The sequence below is a fragment of the Nerophis lumbriciformis genome, linkage group LG01, assembly GCF_033978685.3.
Source record: "Nerophis lumbriciformis linkage group LG01, RoL_Nlum_v2.1, whole genome shotgun sequence".
Lineage (NCBI taxonomy): Eukaryota > Metazoa > Chordata > Actinopteri > Syngnathiformes > Syngnathidae > Nerophis > Nerophis lumbriciformis.
Window position 1 is genome coordinate 47917434 of NC_084548.2, and position 13276 is coordinate 47930709.

General features: G+C 35.8%; 1 protein-coding gene across 1 annotated transcript; it reads right to left on the bottom strand.

Annotated features, from left to right (window-relative positions):
- Positions 1 to 4386: 4386 nt before the first annotated feature.
- On the bottom strand, positions 4387 to 13243 carry LOC133622362 (eukaryotic translation initiation factor 4E type 3-like). Its single transcript, XM_061985012.1, has 7 exons — positions 12947 to 13243; positions 11949 to 12021; positions 7342 to 7436; positions 7212 to 7272; positions 7068 to 7134; positions 6813 to 6968; positions 4387 to 6732 (listed from the first exon to the last, which is right to left on the bottom strand). The coding sequence occupies exons 1-7, from the start codon at positions 13117 to 13119 to the stop codon at positions 6686 to 6688; spliced, it is 672 nt and encodes a 223-aa protein (XP_061840996.1). The 5' UTR covers positions 13120 to 13243; the 3' UTR covers positions 4387 to 6685.
- Positions 13244 to 13276: the final 33 nt, after the last annotated feature.

Consider the following 13276-nt stretch of genomic DNA (forward strand, 5'->3'; position numbering starts at 1 on the left):
CTGGTGGTGTTACGTAAGGACATTTTTATATATATATATATATATATATATATATATATATATATATATATATATATATATATATATATATATATATATATATATATATATATATATATATATATATAATATATTGTATTTGTAATCTACTTTACATTTGATTCCAAATCTCAAAGTCCTACAGAATTACAACCATTGGCGTTGTTAGGCCTATTTTGGCGTTGTAATAAATAAATAAATAAAAAATGGCTTATCGAAAAGCAATTTGTTTTATTTTATATATATATATATATATATATATATATATATATATATATATATATATATATATATATATATATGTCCTTACGTAACATCACCAGAATGATTGACAATTAGGAGGACCAATAGTCAACATGATCCACAACATCCTCTATCCATCCATCCATTTTCTACCGCTTATTCCCTTTGGGGTCGCGGGGGGAGCTGGAGCCTATCTCGTATACCTTTAAGTCTTTCATATATATATATATATAAATATATATATATATATATATATATATATATATATATATATATATATATATATATATATATATATATATATATATATATATATATATTTATATATAATATATTGTATTTGTAATCTACTTTACATTTGATTCCAAATCTCAAAGTGCTACAGAATTACAACCATTGGCGTTGTTAGGCCTATTTTGGCATTGTAATAAATAAATAAATAAAAAATGGCTTATCGAAAAGCAATTTGTTTTATTTTATATATATATATATTTATATATATATATATATATATATATATATATATATATATATATATATATATATATATATATATATATATATATATATATATATATATATATATGTCCTTACGTAACATCACCAGAATGATTGACAATTAGGAGGACCAATAGTCAACATGATCCACAACATCCTCTATCCATCCATCCATTTTCTACCGCTTATTCCCTTTGGGGTCGCGGGGGGAGCTGGAGCCTATCTCGTATACCTTTAAGTCTTTCATATATATATATATATATATATATATATATATATATATATATATATATATATATATATATATATATATATATATATATATAAGAAAAACCCAGACACCATCTTTGTAGTCATTTTTGTCCTGCGTGGACTTCCGTCTTCCTTTACAATGAGTGAAGCTGCACGAAACCTTGTGTCTGCAATTGTAAATAATTTAGTTTTTAAGTTTTGTGTTTCTTGTAGAATCCATATAAAGTAATATACATTAGCCTATTGTTAAAATAATGAAAAAAACATCATTAAATATATTTGTTTTATTGTATTGTTACATTAATAGCTGTTGTATTGTTATAGGATGGCTTGTAAACATTTCATAGGATTTTCAGAGGGAGGAAAAACCAAGACATTTAATATAAAATGTAAAATGAATAAATACATAAAAAGAAAAAAAAATGGTTAAAAGCCATCGTCCCGGAGAGCATTTAATTTCGTCCCGTGCATTTTTTTTACCGTCCCCGGGATGACGGGACTACGTTAATCTCAAGCCCTGGAAGTTACATTTTATTGTTTGCATCATTTGTTTCAGCATTGAAATTTGAAGATGGTCCCTCAGCTCTTTGACAGCTTTGGCTCTTTTTCAGATCAGCAGACGGACTCTAAGTCTTTCTTATTTACAGTCAGTGTTGGGACTAACTTACTGTAACGCCGTTAGTTTCGGCGGTAACTAGTAATCTAACGCGTTATTTTTTATATTCAGTAACTCAGTTACCGTTACTACGTGATGCGTTACTGCGTTATTTTGCGTTATTTTTTATGTAGTATCGGCTAGAAACTGAGGATCTGAGTGTGTTTTATTGCAGCGTAGCAGAGACGTGCTTCTGATTCTTCCTCTGCGCTCTCTGTGTGTGTGTGCGTGTGGGTGTGGGAAGGGGAGGAGAGGGGAGGTGGGTGCGCAATACAACGTAAACCGTTGGCCAACCAAAAAGTAACCACAGAACACTATACGACTATACGGTATAGTGTTCTGTGGTTACTTTTTGGTTGGCCAAGCGGACGTGACGACAGGATGTCCCCACTCAGATCCGCACGGACCGGGAGGGGGCGTGCCTTAAGTCCGGCTGGAAATCGGGAGACATTTGGAGAATGGTTGTCCCAGGGAGAGGCACTGAAATTCGGGAGGGTTGGCAAGTATGAGATATTCTCACTTCTTTTCTTTTGTCGAGCACAAAGAAAATAACATTTTAGTTAAATGTAAGTTGTGTCTTGGATCAAAGATCCCGTCTCCTGCCCAAAACAACAATTCAAATCTGCCTGGTTAGGCTCTGTGTATGTCACGTGTGCCTTCCTTAGGTGAAGCCAGCTTTACAGCTATGTTGTTGATTGATTGATTGATTGAAACTTTTATTAGTAGATTCCGTACAATTGACCACTAAATGGTAACACCCAAATAAGTTTTTTAACTTGTTTAAGTCGGGGTCCACTTAAATTGATTCATGATACGGATATACACTATCAAATATATACTATCATCATAATACAGTCATCACACAAGATAATCATCATGGTATATACATTGAATTATTTACATTATTTACAATCCGGGGTGTGGGATATGGAGGGGGGTGGGAGGAGGTTAGGTTTGGTTGGTATCAACACTTCAGTCATCAACAATTGCATCATCAGAGAAATGGACATTGAAACAGTGTAGGACTGACTTGGTAGGATATGTACAGCAAGTAGTGGACACAGAGAGAGAGATCAGAAAGTATAAGAAAAAGTGTCTACATTTGATTATTTACAATCCGAAGAGGTATTATGTGGAAGGGAGGGTGTTACGGTAGTTTAGGGTTGTAGTTGCCTGGAGGTGTTCTTTTAGTGCGGTTTTGAAGGAGGATAGAGATGCCCTTTCTTTTACACCTGTTGGGAGTGCATTCCATATTGATGTGGCATAGACAGAGAATGAGTTAAGACCTTTGTTTGTTCGGAATCTGGGTTTAACGTGGTTAGTGTTAGTGTTAGTGTTATTATGCTGTTTGTTACTTATGTATGTTATGTTGCAGCTATTTAAAATAGTTTTGTCAATTTGTTCTGGCCTGAAATAAATTGGCCCTTTGAAACATATCTTTGTCTTTGTGTGTTGTATGTAGAGCACATTGCTTAGCAGAGTTCAGTGATGCAAATGTATGTCAAGTTGATCAACAGATTGTATTATTCTCCAGTGCAATAACAGTACTGAAATGAAGGCTAAAAGGGCATTAATGGGAGCTTTAAAAAAAAAAAGTAGAAGAAGTAACTAAATAGTTACTTTTCACAGTAACACATTACTTTTTGGTGTAAGTAACTGAGTTAGTAACTGAGTTACTTTTGAAATAAAGTAACTAGTAACTGTAACTAGTTACTGGTTTTCAGTAACTAACCCAACGCTGTATATATATGTATATATATAAACGTTTCTCATTTCTATTCAGACTTCCATATATATTTAATTTCCTTAACGACTTGCCATAATATATATATATATATATATATATATATATATATATATATATATATATATATATATATATATATATATATATATATATATATATATATATTATATACAAGCCACATTATCCCGATACAGATATTACTTTAATTCAAGTAATTAAGTAATATTTCCAGGGCTTGAATTTACAACCATTTTAGTCACATATGTGCCCAAAATGTATTCTGTGCAACTGCAAAATATTTGGGAACAAACAATATTGTATTGTGAGCGAAAGTCGTGGCATTAGCCTCTATGTTGTGAAGTAATAACATAGAGGCTAATGCCATGACTTTCCTTGTGTTTCAGTGTATCTTGAAGGATCATGCAACTAATTGTTTCTTGTTGATGCTGTAAACAAAATGTCACTGTGCAAACCCATGTTTTTTGTTGTACTGAACACAGATTGAAAATAAACTGACTGAAATAATAATAATAACAATGAATAATTTCTAAGTCTTTGTTAGCCAATTGTGAGGTTTTGTGCTCGTGCGCTACGTTCGCTCACATCCTGTGCATCTCCTGGGGGCTAAGCCCCCCCTGCCTTAAAAGCTAGTGACGCCCCTGCGTATTACTAACTTTTGTATCAATGTTGTGCTAAGTATAAACATAATAATAATTGTTATATTAAATCATACGTAATATTGTACAGAAATAATAATTAAAAAAATAAATACAAATAAAAATGTTTTTGAATTATTAGTCACAGCCACAAGATGGTGAAATTTTTCTTTGGTCCGCATTTTTCTAGTAGCAGGTGATATTCATTGATCATAAAGGGAAAATTGAGGGTTGATGTGGCCAGGCAACCTAATGACAAATGAATCCTGGAGACATGAGAAGTCACGTGTATTTTGGAAAGTTTTGCACTTTATTTTTCAAACACAGCTCAGCCAAACAGACATGCAGAGCATATGACTACTAACATTCTTGTTTGCTGGTAAACACAAAGTACAGTCCAAGATCAACAGTTACAAAGGTCTGAGATCTTAAGAGTGAAAGGTCATCTGCATATGTGCAAACATATGAAATTTCATCCATGGAGATGTGAAAATAATATTTTTTTATATTTTCATTTCAAAATCAAAGTGTCTTTAGTGTGATAGCCGTTGATTCTGCAATTAAACACATTCTAAAATGATTTAATGATCATACAAAAAACCCTGCAAATTGTTATATTAGAAGCAATCATGCTACAGTCTAGGTTACAGAAAAGAAAGATTAATCTACCACTGTAAAACATACTGAGATTGTGCTTTAAAGTGTGTATAGAACCAGTAACTTTTAAAAGTTGTACAAAAACAAACATAATATAAAAACAGCACTGCCCTTTGTCAAAAAGTATGGTTTAGTTTGATCAGTTAAAGATAGTCTGACTAAAAACAACAAAGTGCTTGTTTAGGGCAGAGATTTAAACATTTCAAGTAAGATCACATTTTTTTCATGTATTTTATTTTTTTGTAAATAGACTACAAATGATTGCACAATCATATTCCTCAGGAACTAGTATGTGTTGTACAGTATGTACTGAGGTCAGTGTAACAAGAACACACATATTTCTCATTCCTCATTTAACCAAAACACGATTAAAAAACCCTGTGCAGTTAAAATCTGCTAAAGTTGTAGCGGTTAAGTATACCTGACTGCATTCAGTATGGAGAACATTACTTTGGCCTTAAGGGAAACAAATGTGATTTTATCTTAGCTTTGTATGGGCTCCAGAAAATACACTGAACATACCACAACAAATAAAATCCCATACCTATACAAATGCTGTGATGTTTCGGTTACATTTTTGCACAAATGTTCAATATAAAAAGAAGTTACTAATAAACTAGGTGAATAAAGCAAGCAAAATAGATGCAGACATAAATAATAACAATAGTTTGGATGAGCAATACATTAGTGCCTACATTTTGATGACATTAAAACTACAGTAATACCTCAACTTACAAGCTCAATTTGTTCTATGACTGACCACTTAACTGGATACACTTTACATTATTATTATATTACTTTATAAAACTACTGTAGTTGTTTGTACTACTATTGTATTGTTTTTTTAAACAAAATGTATGAACTACAAATGTGTTGTTCTTTTTAAAAGGCATAATACTTTTTAACATTTTGGTGTTTTGGGCGGGCCAAGCAACGATTAAATTGATTTCAATAAATTTCAATGGGCAGAGATGATTTAAAATTTGAGTGTTTTGAGTCACGAGCCTGGTCGTAGAACCAATAAAGCTCATAAGTTGAGGAACTACTGTACTGATGGGGCTCCTAACTGGAAATACCTGTATCTCAAATCAACGTCACCCATTGAAATCAATTTAATTGGCAATTGTCCCCCCGTCCCCCATAACACGCAACCTTTTGACATGTAAGATGCATTTTGAAGTTAAATAGATGTTTTTAAATAAGAAATATTGTATAAAAACAATACAATATAATGCACTACAAAAAATATGAAGTAAGGTAATGTGTCACATTTTCCTTGGAGAGTTGGCTTCTACAAGATACAAGGAGATTTATTTATAGTCAACCCATCAAACAGGACAAGGGGCAGATGGGTGACCACAATATTTGCTTCCAACTGTTTCTCCATTAAACACATCATCAGCAGCTTTTCCATAATTACATGGATACATGTCCGCCATTTAGATGGTGTTCTAACGTTCTTGGCTGGCGCTAGACTCATTTTGCTTCAGTATGATGCAGACTTGCAGTCATAGTCTGAAATTGCTTCGCCAGATTTGCTACACCTTTAGTCGTGTTTTTGAAGATATTTTTCTTCTAAGATCTGTCCTTCACACTTAGTTTCTTACTTCCCATGGTTGAAAAACAAAGTCATGTTCATCTCTAGCTATGAGCTAATGCTTATAGACGAGATGTTATGGGCGGATCTTGCTGCGTTAACTATGACATTTACAACCGCAACTTAGGGCGGAGATGTGTGTATCTCAAACTTTTGCTGGCAATTTAAACCATAACAATAAGCCGAGAGACAGCTGTTATCTCAAAACACTCTATAAAGTTGTAATTGTAAGTTGAGGTACTCTGAAATTGAAGTACCACGGTATATAAGATTCAGCTCAACTGCTTTCAAATGTGCCCAAGTATTATAATCCACAAATGTGCTTTAAAGTGTAAAATGTGCTAGTATCTTGATCGACCTCCTTCAAAAGCGTGATGCTCCTGATGAGCTGCAATGAAAGCATTTGTCAGCATTATTTACATGTATAAGCTCGACATCATTGTAGAAACACAAAATGGAAATACTCACGTTTGTAAAACACTGCTTTAAATTGCGTCTGTGGTAGGAGCTTGTGGATCCTCCCTAAAATGTTGGACTCATCAGCCCGGGAAGCGTTTCCATTCCAGACCTGAACGACATCTTCTCTGTCTCTTACACTGACGCTGACCCCGACCACTTCATCGTCTGTGAGTCACAGCGAATACATTGAATATTGACTGCAGATTATTTTTGCCCTACGGCCACAGTTGTTTAAACAAAACATTTACTAATGAAGAACTTCACCTGCAGCACAATAATCGCTAAACTGTTCCCCAATAGTGGCCAAGAGCAATTCCTTCCACACGGCAGCCTGAAAATATGAAAGCAATGTTATTACCCTACAGACAATGGGAGTTATTTCACAATTGTATTAATTACATTACTCACAGTGCACTCTTTTGGTACTTTCAACCTCCAAACTCCACCTTTAGCATTGCTTTCTTCTTCCCTGCAGACAACATTGTAAATATGTAAATATAGGTATTCACTCCATAAATGTATAGTTAATTGTACGCACCAGAGTGGTTTTCTTTCACCTCTCATAAGGTGATAGCTGCACCTCAGAGGCAAGATGGCGACACTGGGTATGTTGTTGAAAACTCTCCAAAAGTTCTAGAGGAAACAAATATTTTATTTGGCCCGTTTACTGGTCGAGGAAGTAGAAAACATGTCAGCTAGTTAATATTTCACATTTTATTGTGTGGAAATCCCAGCTACAGGATTTGATTGTGCTTTATTGCACTGGGAACTTGGAATCTAAAATATTCTACTATTAATATATTTAGTCCTGGTTGGGGTATTCAGATGAGGGATTTACAATACGCTGCCGATTCTGATCATCCATGATACCAATATTGATCACATGTATTAACAGTGCATTTATCAACGTACTTATAGTGAGTGCTATTGGCAATTTAACAGTATCAGCACAATATCTGAAATAGTTTCTTATTCTGTTTTGTTACATACATTTGTTTGTTTGAGGAAAATAAATCAATAGTACACAATAACTAAACACAACCAAAAACAACTATTACCCATTGAAATCACGTATGCCCTCAAAGCCCAGGGAATTATTTTCTGAATTTGTAAATATTAACAAAAAGGATTTAAAAAAAATATTTTTGAAAAATTCTAAATATCCATCTAATCATTCTAGTATCAATTACTGTACCGTATTTTTCGGAGTATAAGTCGCACCGGAGTATAAGTCGCACCTGCCGAAAATGCATAATAAAAAAGGTAAACAACATATATAAATTGCACTGGAGCCCGGCCAAACTATGAAAAAAACTGCGACTTATAGTCCGAAAATTACGGTATATACTGATATTACTCTTTGTGTTGACACCATTCATTTATGGATCGATCCACCCTCCTTGTGTGTAGTGTACTGACTGTGACAATGCTGACACAGCAGCTGTTGTTATTAAATTACCCTCTTTCTATACCAGGGGTGTCCAAAGTGCGGCCCGGGGGCATTTGCGGCACCCAGCTTGTTTTTTATTGGCATGAAACATATTCTAAAGAAAGAACATTAAACGCACACACAAAAAAGAATATGCAATTTTGGGAGAAACTGTGTTTGAATGCTAAAATGTGTAAGCAGCTGAAATGAAACATTAGCAGCTGAAATGAAACATTAGCAGCTGAAATGAAACATTAGCATGTTAACAGTTGGAATGTATCATGTACCAGGTCATATGACTATGAAGCGTACGCTTGTAAAATTAGCTATAAAAGTTAGCGTGCTAACATGTCAAGTACCAAGTGATATGACTCTGAGGTGATAGGCTGAAAAATTATCTACAAAACTTAGAATGCTGATGTTAGTATGCTAGAATGTTAACGTTAACATTTTAACAGTTAGCATATGTCAAGTACCAAGATATATTACTCTGAGGTGTTCGACTTAAAAAAAGTCTAGAAAAATGTGTATGCTCGAATGCTAATGTAGCATGTGTCAAGTACCAAATTAAATAAGTCTGAGGCTTTCGGATGCAAAACAGTTAGCACACTGTTAGTATGCTAGCTTTCTAACAGCCTGTGTCAAGTACCAAGTTACACACTGGAAAAAATGCCCCTCTTACAAAGAGTATTAAAAAAAAAAGAAGTTATTTTTGCTTGTTATGAGTAAAACAAATCTGTTAATGCCATCCATCCATCCATCTTCTTCCGCTTATCCGAGGTCGGGTCGCGGGGGCAGCAGCTTAAGCAGGGAAGCCCAGACTTCCCTCTCCCCAGCCACTTCGTCCAGCTCTTCCTGTGGGACCCCGAGGCGTTCCCAGGCCAGCCGGGAGACATAGTCTTGCCAACGTGTCCTGGGTCTTCCCCGCGGCCTCCTACCGGTGGGACGTGCCCTAAACACCTCCCTAGGGAGGCGTTCGGGTGGCATCCTGACCAGATGCCCGAACCACCTCATCTGGCTCCTCTCGATGTGGAGGAGCAGCGGCTTTACTTTGAGCTCCTCCCGGATGGCAGAGCTTCTCATCCTATCTCTAAGGGAGAGCCCCGCCACCCGGCGGAGGAAACTCATTTCGGCCGCTTGTACCCGTGATCTTGTCCTTTCGGTCATAACCCAAAGCTCATGACCATAGGTGAGGATGGGAACGTAGAGCAACAGTGAAATCTGTTAATGGAACAAGTCAAAATTTTCTTGGTAATATTTCTTGAAATAAGACAATATATTTAAGCTTTAAATAATTAAAAGTGATCTTGAAATAAGCAACTAAAACTTATTATTATCTTTACATAATAGTATTGTGAAGTTTTGTGTCTTATAACAAACTTGTGATGCTCAAAAGTAGTATTTTTTTCCTCTGATGATCTATTGCCAAAAAGCAATTCCTTATGTCGCACTGAAAAAATACTCTTCAAGGGATTGTGACTTGTGTTAAGTTTGTTTAGATATTTTGACTAGAAATTAGAAATATACACCGTACTTGGAGAGATTGTAATTATTTTTCAGGGTATGAGTCTTAGGCGTTCAGTTGCAAAACTGGCTAAAAAGTTAGCATGCTAATGTTAGTAACGCTGCCGGAGGCTGAGCCAATCATTGGCCACAATACTGAACAGCGCGGTCTGATTGTTTTAGTCTCGTCTAGTGGCCGATATTACTGTAACATTGATGTTTTTACTTCATTTAGCGATTTTTATGCTTAAAAATGCTTAATGTAGGGCACAATTACCTAGAATATGCATTGTTACCGATAACACAAAGTTATAATATAGATGTTGTGTTTAGATGGATTAGCATATATTGATTGAACGATATTGTATTGGTTTTAGTATCTTTAATGTACAATATGTATGGTGTACTCCGCCTTCCGCCCGATTGTAGCTGAGATAGGCTCCGGAGCACTCCGCGACCCCGAAGAGAATAAGCGGTAGAAAATGGATGGATGGATGTATCAAAGTGGCCCCCGCATCCTTCAATTTTGATTTTAGCGGCACTAGCTGGAAAAAGTTTGGAAACGCCTGCTTTAGACTCATCTACTTGAAAGATTCCTGTTACCGGTAATAGCTTCTTACTTTCTGCTGTAAAGTTAAAGTCCCAATGATAGTCACACACACACTAGGTGTGGTGAAATTATCCTCTGCATTTGACACATCCCCTTGTTCTCCCCCTGGGAGGTGAGGGGAGCAGTGAGCAGCAGCGAGCGCCGCGCTCGGGAATCATTTTGGTGATTTAACCCCCAATTCCAATCCTTCATGCTGAGAGAGGCAATGGGTCCCATTTTTATAGTCTTTGGTATGACTCGGCCGGGGTTTGAACTCACGACCTTCCAGTCTCAGGGCGGACACTCTAACCACAAGGCCGCTGAGCAGGTAAAGCAGTTCCATCTACACTTTTCAAAATGTACTAAGCACTTATTTCTTCTGTTGTTTCTATCTAGCTAACACTACATATTAGCCTACCCGCTCCTGCTTGCTCTTGGTGTGTAACATGTTTAGCCTCGTCCTAATACCTGATAATGATACTTAAGATACTAAAAAAAAAAGTGCTTTTTTTTGCAGTAATGGCGGTGATTATTATTAGTTTAGTGGAGCGGCTCCACACTGTGTATGGAGATTAGCTGCTAGCTTGTCAGCCAGGAGACTTTAAATATATACAATAATAGCCAGTAAGTGATCCCCATTGCCTTTAAATGGCGATCACTTACTTTTTCACGAAAATCAGCAAATACTAATCGGTGGTCAATGACCTGCACATCCCTAGTCCTACTGTTTATACAATATGGACATTAGGGCTGTGAATCTGTGGGTGTCCCATGATTCGATTCAATATCGATTATTGGGGTCACGATTCGATTCAAAATCGATTTTTTTTTTCAATTCAACACGATTCTCGATTCAAAAACGATATTTTTCCGATTCAAAACAATTCTCTATTCATTCAATACATAGGATTTCAGCAGGATCTACCCCAGTCTGCTGACATGCAAGCAGAGTAGTAGATTTTTGTAAAAAGCTTTTATAATTGTAAAGGACAATGTTTTAACAACTGATTGCAATAATGTAAATTTGTTATTAAATGAACCAAAAATATGACTTATTTTATCTTTGTGAAAATATTGGACACAGTGTGTTGTCAAGCTTATGAGATGCGATGCAAGTGTAAGCCACTGTGACACTATTGTTCATTTTTTTTTAATTTTTTTTATAAATGTCTAATGATAATGTCAATGAGGGATTTTTAATCACTGCTACCGGTATGTTGAAATTGTAACTAATATTGATACTGTTGTTGATAATATTAATTTTTGTTTCACTACTTTTGGTTTGTTCTGTGTCGTGTTTGTGTCTCCTCTCAATTGCTCTGTTTATTGCTGTTCTGAGTGTTGCTGGGTCGGGTTTGGTTTTGGAATTGGATTGCATTGTTATGGTATTGCTGTGTATTGTTTTGTTGGATTGATTAATAAAAACATAAAAAATAAATAAATAAATTAAAATGAGAACCGATTCTGAATCGCACAACGTGAGAATTGCAATTCGAATTCAAATCGATTTTTTTCCCACACCCCTAATGGACATGATGGTAAATAGAGAAAGTGATCTCTTGTTGTGGTGCTGTAAACAGTGCTCATGATGGAGCCGGTTACTATAAAATGTTCTAAATCTTGCCTGGACAGTCCCCACTGTGTAGATTTTCTTCAGATTGGATTCACATTCAGCTGCTGTAGTTCCTGGTAGAGATCTGAAAAAAAAGGAGATTTATTAAATACCTTATGCATCTAAGACTAAATCACTTGGTTGACAGGGCGTGAAACACATGAACGGGCGATCAGAGACGTGGCGTGGCGGTGGGAATCAGATGACAAAACAGCAAGTAAACAACACTGACCTCATTAGAACACAGCAGCCTCTAACATGTACATGACAGGGCTTGTGCAACACTTGCTGTTATTCAACAAATTCGCTCTGAAATGACACGTTGACGTAGAAGTGGGGCCCAGTAAGGGGTTAGTGTTCTTAAAGCATCACTACCGGGGAGTTCACCAAGTTTGCAACAATACAAAGTGATCTTAAGCAACAATAAAAAAGTGATCCTAAACTAACAAGTGAAGTGATAAATTATAATACCTGACCTCGCCTTAAATCAGGTCTAATGTGGCTGTGCTTTTATTTTTTCAGAATCCTAACAAGCAGGTGTCTTGTGAAAGTAGGTCAAAGAGAAAACCACACTCAAAGCATTTAGTTTCAATGTAATTTGTACACAGCAAATTGGTAGGGTGTATTTGTTTCTTTTTAACAAATATCGCATTTGTACGATTCAACATGTATGAAAAGGAGTAGGAAGAAGCAGATTTATTCTAGCCTTTCTCCATAATGTTTACAAATTTTGTTCATGTTCTATATGTACAAAAAAAGGAAGCAAATATGAGTTGTACAAATAAAAGGTTTATTACAGCAGGTGTTAAGAAAAAAAAGGAATACTATGTAAACACATATGTTGGTAGGTTAAAAAATGAACATTGTCAGTAATAAATAGAAAATAAATAAGTTAGAACAGGCATGTAATAAAAACAAGGAGATCATTTCAACAAAAGGCTGTTGCTATCTGTGTCATCCCCTGTCTTTGTTCTCTAATGGATAATGGCTGAATAATAACTTTAGCTTACTTGTCCAGCCAGAAGGTCCAAGCAGAATGCAAAGGTAGAGTGTCGTTTTCTTTATTGTCTGAACAACATCTCAAATCTGCGTCTCTGCCTCCGATGTGAATGTTGGGCTCCAGGAGACCAACCGGGCTTGATGGAGAAGTCAAATGTAGCGTGGCAACGGGTACTGCTGCCATTGTTGCCTCTTCTGTGAGAACTCCTGAGGTCTTTGTAACAACAAGACAATCACACACACAAAAAAGCAGGCAGTCTTCTCGTGACGTTGTTTCCAGCGCAGCTCCCGTGTTGCATGTGCAGGTTGTTGGGTTCAAATATCAGATGATCAGCTGCTGA